General features: G+C 43.3%; 3 protein-coding genes across 4 annotated transcripts in view; 1 reads left to right on the top strand and 2 right to left on the bottom strand.

Moving 5' to 3' along the window:
- vgll4b (vestigial-like family member 4b) overlaps positions 1-13,991 on the bottom strand; it is a 29,050-nt gene extending 15,059 nt beyond the window's left edge. Inside the window, exons 1-2 of one of the 2 annotated variants that reach the window (XM_037448513.2) lie at positions 13,694-13,991; positions 12,287-12,360 (exon numbers count right to left, since the gene is read on the bottom strand). In XM_037448513.2, coding sequence (XP_037304410.2) covers positions 12,287-12,350 — 64 coding nt within the window. In that variant the 5' untranslated portion in view covers positions 12,351-12,360; positions 13,694-13,991. Of the gene's footprint in view, positions 1-1,372; positions 1,890-12,286; positions 12,361-13,693 lie in introns of those variants that run through there. The other variant, XM_037448512.2, reaches the window with a different exon arrangement.
- Positions 13,992-14,498: 507 nt separating this feature from the next.
- On the bottom strand, positions 14,499-19,618 carry tamm41 (TAM41 mitochondrial translocator assembly and maintenance homolog). The gene is made up of 8 exons (XM_037448511.2): positions 19,231-19,618; positions 18,823-19,005; positions 17,932-18,024; positions 17,641-17,791; positions 17,049-17,194; positions 15,824-15,989; positions 15,464-15,526; positions 14,499-15,192 (listed from the first exon to the last, which is right to left on the bottom strand). The coding sequence occupies exons 1-8, from the start codon at positions 19,468-19,470 to the stop codon at positions 15,101-15,103; spliced, it is 1,134 nt and encodes a 377-aa protein (XP_037304408.1). The 5' UTR covers positions 19,471-19,618; the 3' UTR covers positions 14,499-15,100.
- A 5,525-nt stretch (positions 19,619-25,143) lies between these two features.
- Positions 25,144-27,696, top strand: part of syn2b (synapsin IIb) — a 48,884-nt gene continuing 46,331 nt past the window's right edge. The window contains exon 1 of the mRNA XM_037489806.2: positions 25,144-26,225. Within this exon, the coding sequence (XP_037345703.2) occupies positions 25,777-26,225 (449 nt within the window). The 5' untranslated portion in view covers positions 25,144-25,776. The remainder of the gene's footprint in view (positions 26,226-27,696) is intronic.

Raw genomic sequence — 27,696 nt, forward strand, 5'->3', positions numbered from 1 at the left:
TTGGGATTTTCTTTACTGAGAAAGGATCGAACCTGAAATAGATTAAGATGAAAAAGGGATACAAACAACCCTTCTGATTGATTGATTTCAATACTGAGCCACAAAGAAGCACTGAAGAAGGCACATTAATGTCATAGGAGTTTCTCAGAAAGGGGCCCATACTCCTGAGCCAAATTTGAAATGTCACATGCCGAGCAGCAATTACTTCGGGGCAAACAGGAGTTGCAACACAACACGTTTTTTACTACAAAAGCACGTTGACAGAGTCCATAATCACACGCTCAACCACACAAAAAAGCATGTTTTTGCTACTTGCTCCTATAAAATCGCCCATGGCCACCTGCTAAACTGCCTCGCTGCCCCCAAAACGGGTTTAAGTCACAATAAGATGTAGAAAAGCAGGGTGATGCACAGCAGAAACGGATGGATGAGATGAAAAGAAAGCCTGGTGATCCGTTTGCACTGACACGGTTGAGCTTATTCACCGCCTCAAACAACAATCACAGCATATATTGTATTACTAGTAACAATGAAGTAATTACTAATCAAGCAGATGTGATTTTCTGCAGTTCGTGACAAAGAGTGACATGAGACAACTTCGACTTTTATTTCTTGAGTTGGTTTTGCCGTGGAAGCCATGTGTATAAATCCGCGAAAGTAATAAGTAACGCAATACTATAAAGTGTAGAGTATTACTCTACACTGTATAGTATTACGTTGCGTTAGTATACTAAATGAGGGCACTGACTGCAGACCACAGGACTTATACTACTCTAATGTCAGTCACAGTCGGTTTCATGACATAAAGTATTCTATCAACTTTCAACTTTATTTCAGATTCAAGGTCCAGATAGTACAGTATTCATTGCTCATGCTAAAATAAAATAAGTTTGTAGTCCGCTAAGAACACGAGAGCAAAGAGAAAAATAAATACCAGCACTTATCAAACACACACGGTCAAAACACTAAAGACTTAACGTAAATAACAGTGAAACGTAACGTGCATTCAAACACGAAGTACTGTAAAATATAGAAACGACGTTGTTTCCTCTAGTATGTTAGCATCAAGTTAAGACGTTTTCTCATTCATAACTCTATATTCATGAACCAAAAAACAAAATTAATCAACATGTGTTGAGTGCGACAAGTGTCTTGTGGCGAAACAACAGCTAGCCACCGTTAGCTTGAGGAGCTGGCCACCGTTAGCTTGAGGAGCTGGCCACCGTTAGCTTGAGTAGGTAGCCACCGTTAGCTTGAGTAGGTAGCCACCGTTAGCTTGAGTGGCTAGCCAACATTAGCCTCAGTAAATGAGTGCAAACTTTGCTCCAACTCACAGCGTTAAAAAACAACCCACACGAACCATTCACTTTACCTTCGTAGCACAGAATGCCAATGTTGTTGTTCATTTTGTCCAGGTACTGGTAATTCAACAGGTCCATTTTCGTTAGAAGCATTTATCGAGTTTTTACCCCCCTCAAAAAAGACCAGCTTTTTCTTCTTCTTCTTCCTCAAGCGTCGGTCAAAAAGCGAGAGAGAAAAATGTTTTAAAGTCCCAGCCTCAAACTTTTGTTTCCTTGAAATCCCTTTAATAAAATTAAACCCCGAAGAGGATTGATGCCAAGTTAAGGCTACTTTTCTGGGTGAACATATCGCGGTGATAAAGAGTCAGTGCTCCTCACAGCCAGCTGTAAGTCGACTGCACTGACACGCAGGCGGTGCTCCGTGTGACTCCAGCGCTGGACGGGCGGGTTGCTTTGGGGGCTGAGAGGGGCGCGCAATGGGCATGCTGGCCAAACCCTGCAGCGCCTCAAATATCAGGGAGTTTTTTTTTCTTTTTTCTTCATGCGCTAGAGATTAGCACTTTGCAAACACATCCAGACACCCCGAAGCCATTGCAACCCCGTCCGCCGTTACCTTTGCGAGGAGGTACAACGCCGTGGTTTTGGCACAGATTCCCTCGGGGGTTATAACCGAGGAGATTAGTTTGGCATTATCACAGATTCAATATAATATTAGATTACGTTTTGTTTCTGTATCAACTTTCTCCCCTGTTACCGTACAGGGAGATCGTTACGCATGTTAAAAGGAAACACAATGTTTATATATTCTTTGCGCAATATAATGACGCAAATATCTTTACATTACACTGGTTTAGTATTCATGTGTGGAGGGTGACTTTTAATTTTAAAGTTAGAGGCTATTGGATATGAACAGTAAGTTATCCTCAGTCTCAGCCTGGTGCTCGCCTGCCCTCTGGTGCTTAAAATGTGCTATGAAAAGGACTAAAGTGCGTAAAACAGGAATCAAATGGGATGAAAAAGGAAATACTGTCATTGTCAACGACACCGAAGATGCATAGAACGTGAAAATAACGCGGTTTGTGTGGGCAATATCCTTTGGGTACATGATGAGAAGGGGCTGACTGAGCTTTATGAGTTTATACACAAACATGCTTTTGCCGTGTTTGTTCTTTTATGTGACATACGCAAAAATCACAGACTCCAAAGAAGTTTGAGGTAAAAATGAAATATTTCTCCAATACAATGGAAATGACAGAAATTAAAAATTAAAAAACTCTTCAGCCTTGTTTTCATTCATTATTGCAGGTACATGTACTTTTTGGTTCTCCATCTCAGTCGGCTGCATTTAAGGGGACAATAAAGTTCACTCGGAAAGTTATGGCTGCGTTGCTGACAACTTCTAACACGCCTAACAACGGTATTGAAAGACTAAGCATATATGAGGCTTTCACCCGCCCGGTCTCTCATCCACACACAGGCCACAACAACAAAACAAATACAAAGAGAGAACGTGTGCCCGGACACAGTCATGCATCTGACCTACCCAACCTACCTCCAAAGCCTCCCCCTTCCTCTCATACACTCACAAGCACGTAAACAAAGGGCCTCTCCTCCTCTCCAGTCCTTCCCCATTGCTCTCAGCCTCCCCCTCTAACGGCAGCTCAGAACTATAGGAGCATGGCTCCTGTCTCATTGGATACCCATTGTTTTCCCGTTTCTCACAGACACGCACACACACACACACACACACACACACACACACACAACAAGGCTAAGTGCAGACAGAGAGGCCATTCAGCGGGACTGTTTCTACTACAGCTGGTGCTGCAGATTACAACTCATTTAGAGGGGCTAAACTCAAAGCAGCGCATTGGAGAAGTAAGAAGCCGACGCCGAAAGTTGTTGCTCAATTCATATTGTGCTGTGTGTGTGAACTTGCTAAAAAAGTGGGTCCAGGAAAGAAAAAATGCAATTGCAGAAGGCTTTGAAAAGTTTCAGCCGTTCAGGAAGTTTAAACCACAAAGCCGTGATAAAGACTGGTTCAACTGGTTCACGTGGAGAGCATAGTGCAATTATTCACAAAAACTCAGTGTCACACAGTGTCAACATTTTGGAAAACAGTTATCACCCTCTTCACTGGAGAGGAGGATAAGAGACAGTCAGCAAGGAATGAGGACCCACAAACGTTCATTAGTACATTTACTTAGCCTAATCTTGTTGAGGGTCATCAGATGCATCATCTGTGGCTGTGGTCGCATCTATGGGCTCATTTGTCTTGCGATTATCACAAACACTTGACTTCAATGTACTTAAAAAGAGAAAGTCTTGAACAGCGCATCTTTGTTCTGGCTTGCACGCCTGTAAGATTGAATAAGTATACTAAGGAGATTAATGGTTACGCAACAAGTTGGTGAAATTCCACCTTTCTTCCACAAGGACAAGTTGGTACAAATAACATGGCCTGCTGTGGTAATAACCTTTCCCTCATCGCTGTTTCCACATGTTGCCTCCTTCAGCATGACTCAAAACTAAAGAGCTCACGTGGGGTATATGTACAGTAGTCGGGCTAACGCAAAAATTGCCGCTGTTGGTATTCGTACAATCAAGTGCAAATTTATGCGGAAAAGCATCCCAAAGGCCCTTTTTATCAATGAATAACTTAACTGAAATTGCAAGAGGTTGCAATGAGAAATATGTGTGAAAATACCTTTTCAAATAAAATATTGTTGGCCTGTGAAGGTGTCCTGGCCTACACATCATATTCCAGAGACTCATTTCTATTAATGATCCCATTGTTTATAACAATATTGCAATTGCAATATCAGTAAAAAACAATAATTTGGAATCAGACATTTTCTCAAAATTGTGGAGCCCTTGTCCTTACAAAATAAACTGCAGGTGTTGTACCATGTTAATCTGGTTTAATTACCACACAATCATTTAAGTAGTTTCATGGTGGTACAGTGGTGTGGTCGGCTCACATGTCCTGGGTTTGAAACCACCCCCCCCCCCCCCCCAGCCTTTCTGTGGTCTGCGTGGGTTCTCTCTGGGTCCTCCGGCCTCCTCCCACAGTCCAAAGACTTGCTCTTAGGGGTTAGGTTAATTGGTGACTCTAAATGGCCTGTAGGTGTGTGGATGTGAGAGTAAATGTTAGTTTGTCTCCATGTCAGCCGTGCAATTGACTGGCGACCAGTCGGGGGCGGACCCCGTCCCTCGCACGATGTTAGCTGGGACTCCCTCTAGCCCGCACGCCACCTTTCAGGATGGCGGTGGCGTATGAATGAATGTCATATTTAGTTTCAACATGAATCGGGTTCAGGATCCATTAATGCACTCACCCGTTTTGCCGTGACTCATTTAGTGGTGAGGGCCTTTATTTTCCATCAGAGAATTCCTTCCATCCTGTCATCATCCTCGTTTACTTCCTGGTGGTTTATTTATTTGTCTAATCGGCCGTGCCAAGGCACTAGCACACCTACTTAATCCCCTGCGGTGTTGTGTGTCTCTCTGAACAGGTCTGGGCCGTGGAGCGGGCGCGTCGGGATAACAACACCACACAGACCAGGTGGTGATTCATCCTGATGCCTCATTAACACGCTCCGCCGTTGTCACACAAACACTGACAGAATAAAACGCTGTAGGGGGATGTTGGAGTGATAAAAAAATAAAATAAAGTTTGTTTCTGTTGACCTCACTGTAATTTCATCATTTAAATATTTTCTCTTCCTTGCTTATTGAAAATGAATGAAAGAGAAAAATATTTACTCTAGGTTCCTTAAATTGGCCAGAACAAAAACAGAAGTAAGTCAAAGTGGAAGAACAACTTTCACACTGGCAGAGATCAAAGGTCGAATCCTCGAGCCCTTCGGTTGAAATACCGCCACACCATTACAGGCTTTGTTTACATGGTTACATAAGACGTTTATGCTCTGAGATATTTCTTATCTCAATCCTCGCTGTCAGTATATAACTGTGACACAAACCTTAAGGCTATAAAAGGTTTTATTACACCTGAGTAGCACAGACCTGGATTACAATTTACAAATCTTATGGTAATCTTCAAGCCAGTTCATTATTTTCTTCAAGACATTAACATTAACAAATTACACAGCATCACGGCACAAAGGGAGTGTCTAAATAAACAAATTATATTAACTGACATGTCATTACATTTAATTTATTGTAAAACTCGGTGCAGATTTCTTGAGGCCTACTTGAGAATCAAGAGTGATCCAATTCAAACTCAATTAATACCTGCAATCAGACATTGGCTGCGCTGACACACTTAATATGAGGTTACATATGTTACATGTTATTGTTATTGCAAGCAGGCAACTGCGTGGAACACAACTCAGATCTGTTTGTGAGATGAAAATATTAACAGACATGCAGTGTCTCAAATGCTAACAGGAAATATGGAGTATTTCTTGTAAACAACAGTGATTCCAGTTTGAACAGGAAATGTATACAATAAAAATTGGAAAATTGATCTTTGCCTGGTTGACAACCAAATTTACCTTTAAACATTTCCAATACATAACATGCAGCTCTCATTTTTTAGTATTGGAAAATGCTCCATGCTGTCGTAGTGCCAACAGGACCCTGTGATAACATTCCTGCTGGTAACAATCTGGCCCCATGGGCTCATATGATGACAGATCCTATGTGGGACAGCAGGCTCTGTACCATTAACCCATTCATGGCGTGCATCTGTGCCCGGATCACAGCAGTGGCATCCTCAGATTTCATCAACACAACTTCCTCAATGGATGCTGATGCTACAATGCCATGCCTACGTATTCTGGCAAGAGTATGTTTATAGACTATCAGACGTCTTCTATCACGGCAACTTCTAATTATACGCACATGTGGGATAAACACAAATCTCTGAGCTGTCTTTGTGATTTGTAAAATCATTTGATTTGATTAATGGCTCAATATGTCTCAATAGGAGCACTTTTTACAACTGTAAAAGGTCAACTGAGTGAAAGGCTTTGCAATCCTATTTTCATTTCATTCTCAGTAACTATGGTGAGTGCAATCAAAAAGAAAGGCATGTGAAGTATGTGTGGTCAGCGCAGTTCTGAGGAAAAGTTCCCTCGCTAACAGAGCTGACATTTACTTAAGAGTAGATGTGGCACATGACTTATTTAACATTTTAGCCATAAGTAGTCATAGCGGTACCAAATTCAATTAATCGCTTCTGTCAGACGTGGACACAATACTTTTTTACTCCGGTATTTTGATGGGACTGAGAAGCCCCATGTATGAATGGTATAGTTAGTAGGGTAGGGTGGATTGTTAAAATACAGACCAATATAGCAGCTTGCAGTGACTGGGGAAGCATTCTAAGGGAATGAAATGAATCAAATCCTGATTAATTGTTTATATCCATATATAACATTTCAAACTGTAGTTGGAAAAACCAAAAACGTAGAAAAAAAAAGATGCTGAAGCAATGTATTTTCTAGCTACAAACAATCAAACTAATGTAAAAATCCAAGTGAAAAACAGCAATGCTTCAAAAACAAGGTTTGATTATATTTAATCTTGTGACTTGGAACTGTCACCCTTTGACACTTGACCTTTGGCCCTGTGGCCATAGTGGCCCCTTGCCTCTTCATTCTTAATGGCCTCCCACTGAACCATGACGAGAGCAGAGCAGGGACAATGAGGTCAGTGTATGTGTGTGTGTGTGTGTGTGTGTGTGTGTGTGTGTGTGTGTGTGTGTGTGTGTGTGCGCGCACACATGCAAGCGTGCGTGAGTTAAACTGCTGAGGGGAGTCTATCGAGAGGCACAGAGAGATGAATGCGGGAGGAGGGTGAGACAAGAAGAGATAGACTGCTCGCCAGGAGGACTGACTGGGAAATGGTCACTTCCAGCCAGCTTTTCATTCGTCATCAAGAAGAGAAGTAATGAACAGATTTTGTTATACAGTTTACATTCAAACCAAACTTGTTTTGAGGAGAAAAATCCTGATCGGAAAGTGTGTAAAAACACAAGCCGCTAATATTACATAAAGATTTGTTAAGCGTATTTAATGGCCGCTGCTGCTGAACTGAATATATTGTATACAGACATCAAATGTTACATTGGCTGCAACAGGTAACTACCATAAAAAAAACTGCTAAATATATTAATTGACAGATGGCTTTGTTAAAGTAATTTGTTTAAACCTGGGTAAGTTTGAGTTGTGATAATCAAAAGCTCTTTCTCAGTGCTCATTTAGGGAGTCACTCTCTCATCCTGGTTGAGGAGTGCAAGGTCAGAGGGCAACAGCAGAAAGTGCCAACCAGGCAGACACAGGTCTGATAAGGATGAGAGAGAGGATGAGACACACCAGGCACCACACAACACTCCCGCTTTGTGCGTTATGTTTACATTAATGTCAGGAGACCACACATTGGATGTGATTGGGTCTTGCATTGCGGGGGGAGAACCTGCTCCTCCTCGGACGCCGGTTTATGGCCAATATAAATCTTTTCTTCTATATCCAACAACAAGTACAAAACGTAATGTTCCTCCTGAGGTTAGACAGTTGTTCTCAGCAGCGCTGATACTTGACCTGTGATCTGACAAATTCAGCCAAGTGAATTGGATGAATTGTTCCAGATATCCACAACCGGGCTTCCAAGTTTGATCACGTTTGTTTTTCAGGTTCCAATGTTTACCTGCGCCCCGTCCACCTGCGCGCCCGTCACCAATCAGCTGGTCACCTCTTCCAGCTCCCTGCTCTGCACACACCTGTCAGCTATCTACTCATCAACTGTACAGTTTATCAACTCCGACTTAGTCCAACTACACACCAGGTTGGTGTCTCGGTTACTGTACAGGTACCATTTTGCGGTGTTTGCCACCATCACTTTCACTCCATCCCATTGGACTCATCCCAACCATTCAGGGCCGACTCCTGTTTTGAGACCAGTGAGCTCAGTCAGGCGCAGGATTACTACAGCACTGCCTCACATAGTGTAAAAAGTCTTATGTTGTGACTCAAAAACCGAGATTAGACGCCAGAGAGAAAAAGGGATGGAATGTCACCATGTAGCCGCTGTTAAAGTTTAACCCGGTGTTACCCAGCACATCGTCTGTACATCACTTTGACCCAGTCATCGTGATGTCGTTATCACGCTCGTAAAAATGTTGGCCAATAACCAAGGGTCATCTACTGCAGACTCCTTGACCCACAGACACACACATGCACAGCAGGCAATAGCCCAAATGCTATAAAACACTATCACTAACAGGACAATAGGCAGTAAAACATTTTGCGGTGTTAGAGCACAATGGAGCAGAATATTTACACCTCGTCTCTCGACTTGTATGACATAGTCCACGAGGGCCCTAGGAGACCCTGTGCTTCACATTTTTATTATATCTGTGTCATACTTGCTGAAGACCTCGACAATGAACTTTTGGTCTGAAATAAAGATATTAAAATGAATATCGTGGAGGGCTGCAGCATATATTTCCGTGGATCCGTTTACATTGTGAGTAGGTTGAAATCCTGGTTCTTGTCACACACACACACACACGCTAAAGTGTGTCCTGTGCGTCTGAATCAGACACAGAAGGACGTGAAAAGGCTTTGGTATTAAATGACCTGGGAAGCACCCTGTCTAATGATGTGCTTCAAATTCATCAGAAATTCTCCATTAGAACAGAATAAAAGTAGTACTATTTGTAGAGGGTCTGTGCAGCATCTAAAGAACCAGCAGTCAGGGGACAGTTAGCTTGATGTAGCTTAGCATAAAGACCGGATACAGCCGGCCTACCTCTGTCCAAATGTTAAGAAATCCTGAATACTACTGTGACTGGGTTACTAAAGCATCCATAGAGGCTGATAATATGTTTAAATTCAAGTTCTCTGCAGTGAAGATGATGTTTCCAGAAATGGGAAAAAGCTGCTCACCATCTGTTTGCTCACACCTTCATGTCTGATTAACACCTGTGTCATAGCACACAGGAAGAATATCTGTCAGAAACGTGGAAAGGCTGGAGGGCAAACCCACTTCTTGCTGGAAAAGCTGCACGCACACACACACACACACACACACACACACACAGAAAACCCAACCCATTCCACTCCCAAGCATGAGTCCTCCTCGGTCAAATTACCTCCCACTGAGAATACTGTTTGCCTCCAGCAAGGTTTTGACAAAGTGCCACGAGGCAAGCTCTCCGATTTCACTTCCAGTGTCGATATGTCCATAAACCACCAAGTATCAACAAGCTCCAAACAGTTCTGACTCCTCACTTACTGATCAGACTAACACAAAACCCTTAAAAGCAGTTTGAAATGTCTGATTAACCAAGCTGGCAGTAGTTCACTTGAACACAACTGCAGACACTCGCACATTAGGTCTCCGTGATCCAATTGACCAGATTGAATTACAGCTCGCCAGCAACAAAATCACATTACATTCAATCTATTCAACACTCATGAAAGCGATCAACACTGACACTACATCAATGGCCACATTTTGCCTTCAGTGGGTTATCCAACAAAATGTAGATTAAAAAGGATGGAAGTCACAGTTCAAGCTAAATTTGCTCTTTCGTAACCCATGTTTGCAATAAGAGGAGTAAAATCATTGTGAACCTGCTCAGGGCCCCATGTGTAAATGTATGTTCCTATAAATGTATAAACATTTATATCGACGGCTGTTAAAAGCTGCACTTAAACACGGCGTGCTTTGAATAAAACTAGCACACAGATGATTAGAAGGCATAATGTAAACCTTTTTAATACTTTTTGCTGCTGTTGTTTTATTAGAATATGTGATATTGTATGGTTATTATTTATTTTAATTACATTTCTGTGATTTTGTCCACAATCTACAGAAAATACATCGTAACAATTTGAAAAAGGTTACAAAAGAGATTTTAATAGATTGCTTCCCTTCACCAAGGTCTCAGAAAAGACACAAACCATGGAAACTCTAACAATGAACGGGGTATTCTGTGAAAGTGTGTGTGTGTGTGTGTGTGTGTGTGTTTTCTCAAAACAAACAAGTGGGATTTTATAGTGAAGTCTTTGTAACTGTGCGTGTGCAAAAGTAGAGCACAGGGCACCGGACAGGTCGCAGCCAACAACCTTTTCTCGGCACCAGTTATTTTGTTCTGGTGCCTGTCAGAAACCAAGACATCCATATTTCATTTCCTCAGTCGGGCCCTAAACCACTGGCCCTTTTTGGAAAGGCTTGGATACATCATCCACGATCCAGCAGGCATTGACAGAGCCTGCTGATTGGCAATGTTGCTGCAGTCCTTGAACCAGATAAATGACACAAAAAAATAGAATATCAAAAACTAGAGCTACAAAACAAGCTAAATATGCCAATCTGTCCTTGGGCCTGTGCTGCAATCCAGACGGTTTAAGGTCAATAGTATTTGGCTGTAGACCTGTGGTTAGTATTGTTTACTGGATGCTTGTTTTAAACTCACTAAGAGTAAGGATGAGCCCAGCCCATATGCATGTGTGTGTAGGAAATGCTGTTAGTTTGGTTCAAGTGGATGTAACATATGTTTTACGTTCATATCACTCATATCACTTGAAAATATCAGCTTAATTCCTTTTGCATAATAATAATAACAATGAGCATTCATATTACATCCTCTTGTCGTTCCTCATCTGGACTAAATTGGTTGGTAGGACACCACTGTTTCAAAAATAATTCTTTGAAAGGATGGGGATGTTGCTCTTATCAGCACCTCGCGCATATTCAAGTTCAAGCATTAATACAGTATGTTTTTCACTGTGAAGCTAAGCAGTGCTACCCTCCGACCAATACATTACACATAGAGTGTAATTCCATTTCCATCAAGACATCCTGTGTGATTTTCTGAGAAATTTGTTCCCCAACAGGAGATGAGATATCTGCAGGAGTGCGGTTTAAATAGGTTGCACAGTACTTTCCTTCAAGCACCGGAGGCTGTGATCGACAGCGCCGGCCCCGACAAGCCCCACTCGGTCCTGAGCAGGAGTGTCTGTTGGCCCTGTCCTGTGCAAAGACTTCATGAATGCCAACAAGCAGGCAGAGGTTAATGACTCAGCTGCCCGCTGGCCCGGTTGCCTGGCCGGCGTGGTATAGGGTCGGCTGGCTAACCCACTCCTCTTGCACCTTTGTGGAAGCAGGTCGAGTGCATTGTCTTTGAACAAAGAGCCCATGCACGACCCACAACAAAAACTGACATCAGCGCATTGGGGGAAAAACAAAAACACCGCAGGGGTGCGAGGGTCGAGGGGAGGAGGGCCCCCATGCCATTTCACTCAGAAGTGCAAGGAAGCTGATATTCAGCTCACTTAAGCCTAAGCATTGTGGGAACAGACCGGGTGACATGGGAGACGTTAAAGTTGAATGCCTTTACCAAATGTTCCTGTTCTCCCAGTACACCAATGCACACTAGAAATATTCTCATGTTCCTGCACAAGCTGCACAACTTACATGTTTAAATACAGAGATTGAAAAACAGACTCCAACTAAAATGGATGTAAAATGCACTATATATAAGGAAAATGTCACTTAATGGTCCATACATGATTTGGCTTTACTCTATAAAAGAGAAGATGGAGCAATAGGGGCACAACGTTAGAGACAGAGGGTAATAGACATGAACGGAGGTAGAGACAGACAATGAGACGTAGATCCACCCCACCCTGATTTCAGGGAAAGCAGGTTAACACAAGCCAACCGCCAAGTCAAAAAAGCAGCACGGGTGGCGGTTGAGTGCGGCTGGTCTTATTTGCTTGTGCATTTGGTGCTGCGGGCTTTTACCGGGACACAAAGACGGCCATTGTCTCCTGGCTGAAAACAGGGCCGAGGGCTTATGGCCCAACATAATGTTGCACTTCATCGCCGTTTAAACGCGACAAATCACTTGTCCACATGGTCGCCTTTTAACAGCTAGACAGAAAGAGAGCGAGCCGCACAAACTGCAGACACACAAACACAAGAGGAGCCGCACGTCTGGCGAAACTTACTCTCTTCTTCGTTGGCATGAACGAACGACGCGGCTCTCGACAGGACATCCAGTGGTGTCTCCATGCTTGGACGCCTGTGGGACAGAGGAGAGGGGCACCGAGCATGAGGGCGGCTTTTAATACAGCAACTAAAGTTAATATTTTATAGTTGCCGAGTCATGCCGAGCTTCAGATCTGCCACCACAATGAAATGGGAAAACACTAATAGACCCTTCAAGTGGGGACTTTTGAAATCGGGCAAAACCAGAAACCAAGTTTTGGTGAATCTTATCAACAGTATAGTTATGTTGAAAATAGTTGTCTCTACAAAACCTGTGTGTCAGTGTTTAATGTTGCCTTCTTAATGCGTGCAGCCTAAAAGAAACATTGTAGTAGTTCTAGTACCGTCTTCCTGATTTAGATTTCTAAATATCTAAGTAACAGGAGGGCCAGAAATAACTATAATGGACATAATGGATAATGGATCAATGAATTGATCAATCATTGCAGTTCACATATAGAGTACATAATAACAGTGTGGACGGGGACATGCTGCTTTTTCATTCCCATTGGACTAATACAACTTTGATTAAGTTTGAAAGCAGGACTTGTATGGTTGTAGTTTACTTGAAAGGCTGTTCTCCAACAGAATGAATAACGCCCTATGGCGGTTTTAATCATGACCTTCCTGAGATATTTTGACTACAATGCATTTAGCAGATTTAGGATTCGGTCTTAAGTTTTGAGGCTTCCGTGTTTACTATGAGAAGTATTTGTGGAGAAAGAAAAAGAAAAATCTCCAGCGCGCTTCGCTTCCCTTTTCTGCATTCCTGGGATTCCCTAATTTCTCAAGGAAAACAACTCTTTAAGGACGATTATCATAAAGGAAAAAAAAGAAAAAAGACAGACAAAACTGAAAACATGTTTACGTTTGTTGTCCCGTTGCTCGTCACAACACAACGTAGTCTACGTGTTGTGCGTCAAGAAACAGCGACACACTTTTACGCACAACCCAACAGATGATCGTTGTGGTTATTATCATTAGTAGTAGTAGTAGTAGGGGCAAGTGCGGCCACTTGTATTCCCACCAGCAGCGCATTTATACCTCAGTGCTTTCTCGTCTGTATCAAAGCAAAATGTAAAAAAATAAAGATATTACTACTTGATTATGTTTCGCGTCCACCGGGAGATAACTAGATTCCCGCGGACGAGGAGAAGAGAAAAGTTTGGGAAGTCGTGAATAAAATCCCGTCCTACTCCTCCATACACACCGAGGCGGACACTACCGTGTGTTTACATCGCCGCCTTCGTTTTTGCCCCGTGCGGAATATTTCGCAACGACTGAGCGCCGTGGAAGGAGCGCGCTCTCATCCCGCACACGCGAAACCACGCCAGTCTCGCACAACTTCAGCTCTGAGCAGTACGTACCTCCTTCCAGCGTCACCTCGGTGTCCTCCAGTGTGATAATGTCGCACGCCGCAAGAAAATGAATAATAAAATGAACACAAAAAAATAAATAAAACAAACAAATAATAAGACAGTACGCGCTAAATCCCACGTGGACACAAAAAACACGAGCCGCGGTTGAACGGCGCCGCGTACGAGACAACAGTAGCGGAGCGGACGGGACCCAGTTGGTTGTGGGCTAAACGAGGAAGAGGAGGAGGAGGAGGAGGAAGGAAGGAGGGAGGGAGGGACGAGGGAGCGGGGCAGGAATGCCTGGAATGATGGAATTCAGTTCCTAGCAGGTGGTGAAAGTAAAGCGCACTGATTGGCGGACGACTTAAGCGATGATGTCAGAATACATTATGATAATGAAACATTGCGTCACATCCTGTGAAAGTCATGCTGCCCGCTTTGCTCCTCTGAGCTGGCGCAACATTTGGTGATTTAAAGAGCTTACATGAGTGCCTTTGTGCAAGACAGTTTACCCCCGACTTCGTGACTCCGTTTAGTTGTCCATATTAAATGTATTGCATAAAGGTTTACACCTATCAGTAATCGCCTACTAAGCATTCATAAACGCCATATAAACATTGTACATACTGTATATAATTAGTTATTACATACATCTAGCTAAACCGTCATTTCTAAGTGATTTAGGTATTACTGAATTCATTCTAATTTGATATCTATGGAAATGACACCACTTACTACATTCAAAAGTATACCTGTTGACAAATAAATTTTTTGGATTATAAGAGGGAAAATAAAACTCAAACTCTTACAACTAAATTATAAATATGAATTGCTCCGGCAGACTGGTAAACTGTTCACAATGAGCAAATTTCATCATGAAATAATTGTGATCTCATCTTTTATTTCCTTAACACTAGCATAAAAGAAGAACGATTCAATACACCATTCCAAATCTGTAAGATCAATAAAGGGCTCTCTTCGAAAAGACAAAAATACTGCACAGAAATATCCTCCTCGTGAAAAGATGGACCCACCGACTGGATGGACTTGGTGCATGATGTTCTCATACTAATTCAGTGATGAGCCTCTCGAGATAGACAGCTCCCTGGCTGTGGTCATTATGCCAATCAGTAGTACCGTTAAATGTCAGCCATAATTCAGTCAGGCTTGTGAAATGTCACCTTTTATCTAGAACTTTTCTGAATGGCACGATAAGCAGACAGGTGCACAGACAGTTCTACACCATGCAAACGCACAATTACGTCTGCTCAGTGGTCTCCTTCCTTAAACGGCAGTGATAGAAACCAGTAGGTGAGTGTGTAAATCATCCCGCCACGGATTTAAAGGGTCAAAAAAACAAAAAGAAATATCGAATGATGTCGGTTGTCTGGCTGACAGTTTATAGAGAAAGACGGATCAGGACGTCTGTGAGACGGACGGCTTCCTCCTCGAACCCTTCCACATCTTTATCAGCTTCTTGGAGCTGTACGAGACCGTCTTCCACAAGCCTAGGGAGGACAAACAGTTAACTGAATATCAACCCAATTTATGATAACATTATCTTTATTACACTTCTGAGTCAGAATCAAACATCAGCCAATCAGCTTTAATTTGAATCAGCTTTTCCTTTGCTTCACATACAGTTTCTTCTTACACGTAAACAATTTTTAGAAAAGATAAAAACAAGGACAACAAAAAAAGTAAAACAGGTGTAGGCATGAACGTTTAAAAAGATATATAATATAGATATAAACTCTCAACAAAAAAACAAGTGCCTACCAGCTGTAGCAATGCCTTTGATACTCTGTGTTATACTGGAGGATTTCACAATAGATGAAATACCTAAGGAGGAACAAAGACATGCGATTATAGAACAGTTTTAATACCTTATCACTTTGTGATATGCTTGTGAATAGAGGCCATACAACTGAAAAACAGACTAAATCAATTTGTAAGATCAATTTTGTTGATAAGTTGCACTACTTGTTTATTTATAATATATTCTTAACATAATTGATCGGTTTGGAAAACCAACGTGCATTTTATTCCAGATTGCATGGACGGAATTTGAAATGAAACCTCTGACAGTGATGACTCTTCCTGTCCTGACATCAATAAAACCCGATGAGCAATACGAACCTTGTTGAACGACAGCTCCACAGTCTGGATCCTGAGCAACCTGCAGCAGAATCTCTTCCACGTCTCGATTTTTACCCGGTGGATCCACCAGCTTTGTGATTCTCTGCTGGAGGGTCCGAGGCAATGCCATCAGCTGATCGAACTGACCTTCTGGGCTTTTGTCAACCTGCAGCCACACAAAGGGGAATAAATGAACAGAGATGCACACTGCAGTACCACCCTCACATCCGCAGGTCTCATGTAAAATACTAAATGTAGTCACCCAGACAAAAGGCCATTGTTCGGAGCCAGTATCTCAAGATAAAACTATGATATTGAGAAATATATAATGGTTTGAATTTAATAGTTTCATCCACTGCAAACATTAAAAAAAACATAAATTAGAGACTTGCAATGACTAAGTTGAAAACGGCTTGTTGTTGTCAGAATGAGCCATTTCAAGCATGTGGGACTTTTACTGCACTGGTTACGTACTAGAGCAGACGTTTCATTCCTGTATGCAAGGTTCATTCCCCCGAGCACTGTTCACTGCAAAGTGTGTTGTTCACACACATAGAAACACTACATATTATATTTACCACAGTTATTCTGGATGGTGTGATAAGTATTTCCTTGGTATAACAGTGAGTGGTGGTAACGTATTAATGGTAAAGGTAAAAAAGATGAAACTTTACACCAATAAACATAAAAGAGGCGGACATATTCAAACCATTAAATGTACGTACTTACACACACGTTGAACTAGTTGATGATATAAGTAAAGCAGGTGACAGGGCAGAGTGCCAGGTCAGTCACACCCCGTTCAGTGTTTACTACAAAGGCTCGGTAGCACACTGCGTACTAATCAGGCCAAAGCCGTACTCGTGTTAGGTTTGAACATGCGTCTTCATGTTCCTGTGCTGTGTAAATAAGAAATGAATGAGAGTAGATAGTCCTGATGGGCAGGCTGCATGTAGCATTGTATATCCTGTTATTAGTGTAGCAATGGGTGTGAATGGGTGACTGATGGCATGTTGTGGCTAAAGTGCTTTGGGTGGTCAGAAGAACAGAAAAACGCGTATGTACAGTCCATGAAACGCAAGAGCGATTTCTCACAACGAATCCTGTGGATTTCTGAGACACACAGGTAATGAAAGATGAGAGAGAAGGAAAAACGATATATTCAACACAGTGCGCCGTGGTGTTGCTCGTAAATATCAAGTGAGATAACAGTGCCAGGTTATACCTCCAGTTTCCCTTGTTGAGATTTGTACACCACTTGAGGGCAGTCGCGGAGGATGTTGCTGTACAGAATCCGGAAGTGCTGAATGTTGTCCTTGACGATATTGGCCACCTTAGATTTATCTTCTCCAATCACCATTCTAAAATCCCCTGAAGAGACACAGAGAACAAGATTTTACATAAGTGGATTGTGTCTGCTTTACAGTCTTTCGTCTTTGCTGAAGTAAGATGAGATTATATATGCTACTATATGTCTCAAGAGAGCAAATACAGGTGTTGCAACAGCAGTGGGATTTAAATAGGACCACAGCAGAATCACACAGTGAGAAACTAAAGTGCTTCCCAAGTTCAGTTTCCAGGGCAAATGTCATTCAACACTCACCAAGAACATTATTCACAACCTTCTACTTTTGTAGGGAACCGACCGTCCAATTATGCGTATTAATAATCAAGACAATAGAGTTAGATCCATGCTACTCTACATTAATAGGCATAGCTTTTAACCACACTGTCTCTGTGTATGTATGTATGTGTGTGCCATACATGGCTGTGTGTTTAAAATTCATCTGGCTTGTACACATGTGTTGGTTAAATACCGGCATAAGAAAGACCAGCTATCTGCAGGAAGAGGTCTTCCTCGCTGAAGCTCTCTGGCATCATGAGGAAGGAGGCCGTCACAGCACTTTTCAAGTTGGCCACCAGAGCTGCCCGGAGCTTCCCATTCTCATTCTGCAGCAGCATTTTTACCTGCAAGGAAGTGATGAATAGGTAGTCATTTAAAAACACTTTTTCAACATGTCTTAAATAACTGAAAGTCAAAATCAAGGCGTTTGACAATGAAAAGTGTGTCCAATGGTAGATGCAAAACAGATATTCATGATACTAACTGGTTTGTGTAGGCGTCCAGCCACATACATGGTCTTCCAGTGCATCAGGTCATCTATGAGAGACTGTGTGCTAATTACGCCATATTTGATTATCTGAGAAGAATGGGAGAAGGTTATGAAAGTACATCAGCTAGTAATGAGTGATGAGAATTGTTCAAAACAAAAACCCTCAAATTAACAAACAGGAACCAGAGGTGGGACAAAGCCATTGTTATGCAAGTCACAAGTAAGTCTCAAGTCGTTGCCCTCGAGTCCCGAGTCAAGTCGAGTCAAAGATGAGGCAAGTCCCAAGTCGAGTCAAAAGTCAAAGCCAACAAGTCTCAAGTCGAGTCCAAAGTCTTACCATTTTAGTTTCGAGTCATTTCAAGTCCTCTTATTATAGTGGTGACGGGGAACCCTGGGTCATGGTGCGCTGCCTCACAGACCTAGGACTACGAAGGGAAGGGTAATGGTGGATCGACTGTGACTGTGTTATAGTACTTTAAAACGGACGTTGACATAATGTTGGCGAGGATTTCCATCGGAGTTTGAATCCGGGTTCAAAAATCCCGATTTTTGTAAGCATGAACGAGCTGTCTCGTTGATACGGTAAAATGGACTGCAGTGATTGGATGTCGTGCAGGCAGCGCTCTCTGCATACAGGTGGCGCACATTTTTTTGACAGATGCAGATAAACAGAGCGGCACGGCCGTGTGAAAATGTTTTCCCCCAGTTTTCATGGGAAGTAGCAAGTCTTCTCGAGTCAAAAGACTCGAGTCCAAGTGAAGTCACGAGTCATCGATGTTAAAGTCCAAGTCGAGTTGCAAGTCTTTGTACGTTTTGTCGACAGGAACACAAGCAGCAAATACAGTGAGAGAAACGAAGCCTGTCTGAGGAGATTTAAGTAAGTACCTTTCCATCCACAGGCACCAGTGTGTTGTAGTATACAGAGGCCCCATGGTCATTTTGTATGGAGCTGATCTTAGTGGGCCCCAGCAGCTTGAGGATGGAATAGTGTTTGCGATTCTGGAGCAGATTCATGGTGTGCCACGTCACCGGGTCGTCCACCGCAAACACAAAGTCCAGCATGTTTTTCTGCAGTGAGTAAGGAAAACACAACAACATTACAACACAGTTATTACATGTGTTATATTTACACTCGTGTGAAAAGTTTGGTCTGACGTAATGCATAACGGTGGAGAACGTTCTTTGGATTATTTCATGGTACATTTTTGAGACAAATGCTTGTCACTGTGCCGATGTCGTAACGTTAAAGTAAATTTGCAGTGCAAGAGTTTGTAAACTGGCAGGCTCACTTACCTCCATTTGACCTTGGTTGGTCCCGTGTTGTTTGAAAACACCAGATCCATAGGCAAAAGCTAAACTGAAGTCCTGAGGAAATTGGGATAAAATCCGTCTGTAAAGCACGCCGGTGTTGTGCAAAGTTGGAAGAGTCATTTTGAAATACGTTAGCTTTGATAGCTTTCCAGCAAGTACACAACCCGGTTTATGTGCGAAATATCCGAATAAACAAGATGTAAAGCGACGTTTCCTGCACATAGAGTGTAAGATACATTTCAGAACAGGATCCCTCTGAGCCTCTAAATACAAAAAATGCAAAAGAAACGAGTGTTTTTCCCGTTTGAATGCGTCCCCCAGGTCAGTTTGGGTCGCTGTGCACTAGACAGTCGACTGAAATGTGCGTCACGGAGTACGCTGGCCCCGGAGGCTCATGGGAAATGGAGTCTAAAATGGAAGGTAAGAAAACGGAGGCGTTAATTAAACTGTCAGTTAAACAGTCAAAATAACAACTATTGTGTGAGGTATTTGGCTCGTAGCTTCGTCGATGGTTTTATACAGTCGTGAAATGTAAACTGGGCAGCTAATTCGTTATTTTTAGACAGTATTAGCAGCTCTTAATTAATCCAGCAGAGGGTGGTTTTCGACCAAGTTTGGCTCGCTCTTTAAGCTAAAGATGATGTGTGAATAGTTGTTTTCCCTGTAACGTTAGTGCATTAATTTTTCTGCAGTAAATGATGCATTTGAAAGACGTTAGCTTATGTTGAAGATCCTTTCACAAAGCATTAGCTGCATGCGGAGTGCTTACCTGAAACATAATAAATGTATGTTTTTCTGTCAATTTTCTCAATGTAAACCAAAAATGGTAAATGCAATAGTTTAGTTTCTTCACAAGTTTAATTTCCTGTGGTGTTTAGTTTTATTTTACATATGAGAATCACCTCCTAATATGATCATAGTGACTGCTCTTGATGCAAACCTTTATATTTGGACATACATTTCTACTCAGACAAAAAATTACAGCAAATTCTACATTTAAACTTCCTTGAATTGAAAAGAAGTGCATGAAATGTACAATTCAACAAGTGATTGCCATTGATGATATTCCTGTGAAAATACTGCAATGCTTCGGAAGCAGTCATCATTCTCCTTCCTGCTGTTTCTTTTATTGGCCCGAAGCCCACAGACATTCATTGGAATTAATTCATATTGAATTTAGGGTCTTGACCCTAGAGATGTACTTTAGTCCATATTTTCGATATGAGATTCTGATGATCCTCAATGAAAAACCTTTTGACATGACGCAGAGAATATTTCTTCAAGTGGTGTAAAAATACTCAGTTTTAAACCTGCCAAAAAAGAATGTGTCTCTCTGGTGTAAACAACTTGTGGATACATTAATATTAACACAAGCGTCTTTCCTGAAAGGATATGAAATTCTGAGCAAACACTGCTTATTTACATTTATTTTGGCTCGCATTCACTATTCATTCTCGTTTTAGGTTGTGATTTCGATCTCTAGCTAAGAGCTGAGAAAAATATCTGGCCTTTTAAATGCTCCACCAGCTCGTCACTGACTTGGTCTGGTTGTTTGCTGCTCAGCAGGTGGTGTACAGTGTATTATTTAGGGATCCGTCACGACAAACGGAGCGATGAGGGTGGTAGGTGTGAACCTAAATAGCTGTTGTAACCAAAAGCGCTGAAAGGTGCTCTAAGACAAGGGGAGCTGCAGATTTGTGTAAGAATTCATCAGTACGCACAAACCCATTGTGAAAACCACAGATTGTAGTCAACAGTGGGGAAAAAACAACTAAATTTCTCTTTATTTTAGGTGGGCATGCGGCAAAAAAGAATAATAATAAAACTTTTGTTCTGCAAAGCTAGATAAGAAACCCTAACGGCTTGCAAGCAAATAGAAAGAAAACAAGCTTGTAAAAATATAGTTTAGCACAGTGATAATCCTCTCATCACACCTCAATCTTCTCTCACAGAGTTTGTGTGGGCCTGTGCGAAAAAGAAAAAAGACGTGACTGGAAGGAAAGAGAAGGTTGTCTTTGTAACTTTTAGCTTGGAACTGGAAAAAATGATGATTTACAGTTCAATTTACCCTTCTTTGAGTTTGATTTGCCGCCTCAGGAACGGTTCCTTTAATGTTAGCAGCTTTAATGATATGTGCAGTTTTAAGCACCAGTCAGTCACTTAGTTACCCGGGAAATTTCGGCAAGATTGTAATAATTAAAACTACATGAAGAATACAGATTATATTAAATAGTGCAAATGCTCTGAGGCTATTTAAAGCTCACCTGATTGTAAATCTCCAGCTTGCATCTCCAGTCATGTACACAGATACAAACATGCACACGCACACACACATGCACTAAATAGGAGAATCTTTCCAGCTTTTGCGCGCCAGTTGCCATGGAGATTGCCATTGCTGCCCATATCGAGTGATGAAACATCAAAAGAAAATGCTCCATTAACCACACACACACGTATACACACACACACACACACACACACACACACACACACACACACACACACACACACTTCTTTAGAAGCACAGCTGCTCAAAGCCCCCACAAGAAGAGATAAACTGAAGCAGCTACTTCCTCCACTGAAGGGTTACAGTGTCACCGAGCAGGGAGTAAGTCGTATTCATAAGATGGGAGGCAGAGCTCAAATGCACATTTGGTTGGTGCTTCCTTCGACAATGTTATTAATAATAGTCAACTTCAATGTCCTGACGTTTGAAATAGCTTTAGTCTATTTGTAATTGCAAAACCACTTAAATTATTGTGTAGATTATGTATAAAATATTATTTATTTTTTAAACATTTTTGACTGTGAAGGAATTAAAGGAATACGCTGGGATACTTACACCAAATATTAGCTGTAGGTATTGTGCATTCATATTATATTTTATGACAAAATAGTCAGGTGACTGTCAGGTTTACGATACATTCAGGTGGGGAAAGTCTCTTCAGCGCTAAAGAAACACTCTTCAGAGTGCATCTTGCTATATGTGTATGAGTGTGTGTGGAGTTTGGGTTTGTGGGTGTTTTCATTTTGTAACTCCAGCCATTCATCCACACACTCAGCACTGTTTAAGTTCATTCGTCTTGGTTCATCTTTTGAAACCGCTCAGCGGAATCTAGATCATTCCCTAAAGGAAGCTTTAGAGTCTAGCAAACGGTCATGGCATCAATATTCATTTGTAATCCCTGATGGTACACTGATGGTCTAGGATTGTTAACCTTGTTACAGGGATCATTTTATTTAATTAAAAACTAGTTTGGGTTCTGGGTTGAACTTTGATTTAACCTGCTGGTGCATCTGAGATTACCCCCTACAAGGAAAACATTATTTATTCCATTGAAGCGTTTCTTCTCTGCTATGCTTCAGAATGAGCTGTCCCATTACATCTAAACATTAAAAAGCTATTCATCATTTAAATAAACTTGACAGTTTGACCAAGTTGAAATTGAATAATTCATCCAAAAAGTCAAATATGCAATTATATCCGTGCCCTGCTGAAGTGGTAGCAAGAATTACACCATGTCATCGATGCCAGATGTGCGCAGAGCTGTTTTTTTCATGGATTATCTCAATTGAGCCAGTGCAGCCAAAGGAGGTTTGACCCCGGCGTACTCATCCACTCACACTAGAGATATCTGCAGTTAATCCCCCCAAAGCAGAATGTAACCAGGTCCGCGCTAACACACACACAGAATACACACCAACACTCAAAGTCATGGTACGTGTAAAAATCCGACCTGAGTCCTACCATACCTGCCATGGTGTCCTAGGTTCCCATTCATATTTGCATTACTGAATGAATACTGTAATGATTTATTTCATTCCTTTGTGTGTGCATGCATGCATTCTGAGCTTGAAAGTAATGACATGAAAGCAGAGGGAAGGCTGATTGTGTTAGTATGTCAGCATCTGTGTTTTTCTGCGTGCATGCCAGTTTGTCTGTGGATGTGCGTGTGCATGTGTATCTCACTCAGTGCTTGTAGTATCGGTGAGCATGTGTGTGGACGAATGATGATGCTCCAGGCGTTGGATCTGCCGTTTGTGTGTTCTTATGTTTTCCTCCAAAGCAGCAGCACGAGGCAGATCATATTGTTCTCTGCAGTGTGCTCTGCTTAATTCATGATCAAATGTAGTGTACTGTACGCAAATCTTAAGTTTCACTGTGGATCCTTTCATGCACACTCCCATCACGCAATTGCTGTTTAGAAATGTGTAATGAAACATGCAGGCCAGGAAAAGCTTAGGACGTCGCTGTGTTCTATTGCACTGCAGCTCTGAGGCTCACTCGGCTCTTCTGGTTGAGTTAACACAGCCGTCCCCCTCCCCTCCCCTCAAAGGACTCGACGCGTCGTGACCACCGATGTGCATGCAACGACATGTCTCTTTTGAAAGTGTTGCTTTTTGTGTGAAGTGGGTTCGCCCCTTTTTCCCTTTCATCAGCACATTTAGTGTCCCGTCGTATGAGGCCTTGAGCCACATCTCTTTGGCAGGTCGGGATCCGACTGCAATATTGTGCCGTTAGATACCCCAAAGGTATGAGTCCACGATAGATGAGATACGTTCAGATTACAGCTGAAAAGCAGCCCCTCAATGGCGTAAAGGTCAAGGAATATATTTCCATCAGTTGAGATGGTATTTGCCGACAGCTGTACGCTTGCACAGAGCTCGGCGCTCGAAGCGGGACGAGCGGTACAATCTGACAAATGGGTCAGAGGGTATTTCTAAATCAGCGAGTACCTCACATCCTTCAAGGAACAATTACCTGTTTTAGGCACGATGGAGGAACTGTGAGTCCACATTTGCTGCATTCTCTGCAGTGTGGGATTTTCTCTCCGCTTGAAAAATCTCATTTCTCTTCTTTGTCCCGTCGTCTTCTGAATGTTTTTTTTTCTCTCTCTCTCTTTGAATTAAAGCTTAGAGCAGCAAACAGTGCAGACGCAACCCGCTGTATCTGCTGCTGCTGACATTTAAAAGAAGTGCTTTTTTAATGTCCTGAAACAGGGACTGTGTATGGATGCGAGGCATGAGGAGGAGATGTTTGTTTAGGAGTAAAAAGGTCAGGAACAGATAGTGTGATGCGGGGTAAGGACTAAAATCTATTACTAAACTAAAAGGACTCAGATTGTATTAATCTCGTCCTTTTTTTCCTTTTAGGAAGTTGAGGTTTCCCAAAGCTGTGATTTGATTGCATATGTACAATATCTTTGATAGAAACCTACCCTTTTGGGGATTTTTGCTGCTTTACATTCAGATGCTAATGTGCCCTTAAGGGAAGTCATTTGACTGCAACAGGGTCTCCTCACACATGTCACCCCTTGGTCAGCGTCACCATCAGGTCCATGGGGTGCCCTGAAAGGCTGCAGAAGAGCACACGTTACTGAGGAGCAACACATTCCACTAGGCGGGGGTGGGGGGTTGAATCTAGTGTAGTGGAATGAACCTCTGTCCTTGTCCTCTCCTTTCTCTGTTTTCCTGCTTTCCTCTACCTCCTCTTCTTCGCTTTCGCTGCAGTGGTTTGAATTACAAATCAACCCTGCGCTACATTTTGCTTTTACATTAACATCAACGCTTTTAATGGCACAAAACGGGCACGATTACATTCTTGCGGGAGGGTTTATTTTTTTTAAATTTCTTTTCTCAGGTCAGTGTTGGAAGTCAGTGTCACATGCATGGGCCCACAATGGTGGCAGAGGGACAGGTTGAGAAGATGGATGGATGAAGAAGGAGGAGGGGCTTGCGGTGCAGGGTGGATGGTTTCTCCATGTCTCAACCCCACCTTATGGGCGTTCGAAAGGAATCCCCTTCCAGCTGCTGCACGCGGCACGCGGCGCTACGAGGCTGCAGCACGACACGCGCACGCAGCCCCGTGATGTAGAAGGATGATGACGGGAGAGGGGAGGAGGCGAGGCTGGGGGGGAGGAGGGGAGACAGCCAGTGAGCGCGTCGTGTGAGTGAGGGAGCGAGAGGAGAGGAGAGGAGCAGAGAGAAAGGGTGTGATAAGCAAGCAGGGAGAGAGAGCGGCACCTCTCGAGTGCATTCGGCTCTCAGCAGCTCAGGAGGCAGGAACGGAAAAGCAGAGGGGGGGAGACCACCTATACCTCACCTCTCTCTCACTCTCTCTCGCGGACACACTCGCAACGTCACGCACAAACATTTGCGAGGAGGCGTGAGGCTCGGGGGGGGGGGGCGGGAGGAACGCCACACACAAGCGCACGCCGTTCCGCTGGCTTAGCTGTGCTTTGGAGAGCCGTCTCTTGGACCAGAGCTTTTCCCATCGCTCCATCCATCCTCTCCTTCCTTCCTTCCTTCCTGCAGCTCAGAAGCAGCTCTCCTTCAGCCTCCCCCGGACCGATTGTGCTCCCTGTCGTTCGTCTGACCTCTGATCAGCGCGTCTCTCTCTCTCTCTCTCTCTCTCTCTGTAACCGCCTGTGCTTTCATTTCAAAACCAGCGGAGAGAGACCAGAGAGGCGTACTCGGGGAGAGCGACCACATCCGACCGGCTGAGAGACCGACCGCCCGACCACCACCATGAACTTCCTGCGCCGCCGCCTCTCCGACAGCAGCTTCATGTCCAACCTGCCCAATGGCTACTTGTCGGACCTCCAGAGGTCAGACCCACCTGCTCCTCCTCCCCCGACGGCCATCTCCCCTTCCCAGCAGCCCCCAGGCGTGGCGACGGCCCCTGCCCTGTCCCCGGTCCAAGCCCAGGCCCCGGACCCGGAACCGGCCCCATCCCAGGCTCCCGCCGGATCCCCTGCCACTCAGGAGCGGCGTGCGAGCCAGCAAGCCCAGCAGCCTCTGCAGGCCCAGTCCTCCTCCTCCTCCGGTGGTACCTCTGGCTTCTTCAGCTCCTTCAGCTCCATCACCAACGCCGTCAAACAGACGGCCGCCGGGTTCGTGGAGCAGTCGGTTCCCTCCCCCTCGCTCTCCAGGAAATTCAAGATCCTGTTGGTCATTGATGAGCCCCAGCACGAGTGGTGAGTGTTCAGTGAGTGTTGCCCAATTGGCTGACGGGAAGGGAGCTGGGCGCTTGTATCAGCTGGGATTTAACCATTTCTCTGGGACGCTCGTTGCATTTGGTGCAGGAAATGTTTGTGTTGTAGTCAGCCAGAAGGAAAATGGCTTTACTCTCCTGCATGTGGGTGCTTTGGCCCCAACATCGACAGACACAAGTGATTGCCATTGATTTCAATCTCGAACGACCTCTTACGTCACTGTTTGTGCGTTTTGTCATCATTTTAAAACGTTTTCCCTCCATTGACTAAAGCTGCTCCAGAAATAGAAACCGCTCTATTAATCTCAGGCATTAGAGCTTTTTCTCTTGCGTTTGGATTCAAGCACCAGCCAGCGGTGTCACCTGCTCCTGGTTTTATGTATTTGTGTATTCTAAGGCCCAGGAGTGAGTGCTGGAGAGCTTTGAGCAAACGCGTTTTCATTACTTAACAACACAAGTTGGCTAACAGGATATTATACTCAAGCTATTAAATCATATATCGTGGACTGGCACACGAGAGCGTGTAGCTCTGCATAAAACATCCCCCGAACACCAGTGAAATGTCAGCCCCCGCCGGTGTGATAGTGCAGCTACCCCCACTGCTTTCACATGGTCAGACTGTAAAGGTTTTTTATGTGTGGATGTCGATGATGGATTGTACAGCCGTTTATTGCTGTAATCATCTCGGCGCCGTGATGGATGGCGTTGTGATGAAGCAGCGACACTTTGGATATTTTATTGAGCGTCCTGCAACGTTGTAATGACTGTGTTTTCAAAAGTTGGACCTTGCCAAGGGCCTTTAAAGCCAACTAGGACGAGAGGTCCTGAAGTGGCTTTAGGATAAGTAAGAGTTCGGACATTAAGGAGATCAATGAAAAAATGAACTCAATCTGCTGATAAGGACTGTGTCACGTGGTCAAAGGCTCCAGGACAAGCAAAAATGAGGCCTAGAGTTGGAACGCATCATGCACCACCATGTTTAGAGAGATACTCGCCGCGGTTTCACCACTATGAAGCATCTGAATATCGCTGGCAGCTCCATGTGATGGTAATCCTGCGTCTCTTGCTGCTAGTGTTTTGGGGGATTACGATTGGCCGGCTGTAACTTTCCCTGGGGTGAGGCGATGTCTGAATCTGAGTCACACCGCAGCTTACTTTCAGAAATAAGGCGCTAAATCCAATGGCTTTACTTAGTGAACTCCTGCTCTTACAAAATCAGAATTATATATCTGGATATGATAAAGCGTTTTCAGTTGAATTGGTAACAGATTAACGGAGATATGTGTTCAGTACCTGTGAGAGCAGGTTCTACTCTACATTGCCAGAGTTTATTCCACTACAATTGCCTTTTTCAGCCAAATAGTTTTCCCTTGAAAATCCAACCTGTTATGGCCTGATGGACCTCCATTAGCAATGTGGTGGACTCTCATGAGGCACTGTTGCTTTTTCAAAGG

Source organism: Pungitius pungitius, chromosome 8 (assembly GCF_949316345.1).
Source record: "Pungitius pungitius chromosome 8, fPunPun2.1, whole genome shotgun sequence".
Classification (NCBI taxonomy): domain Eukaryota; kingdom Metazoa; phylum Chordata; class Actinopteri; order Perciformes; family Gasterosteidae; genus Pungitius; species Pungitius pungitius.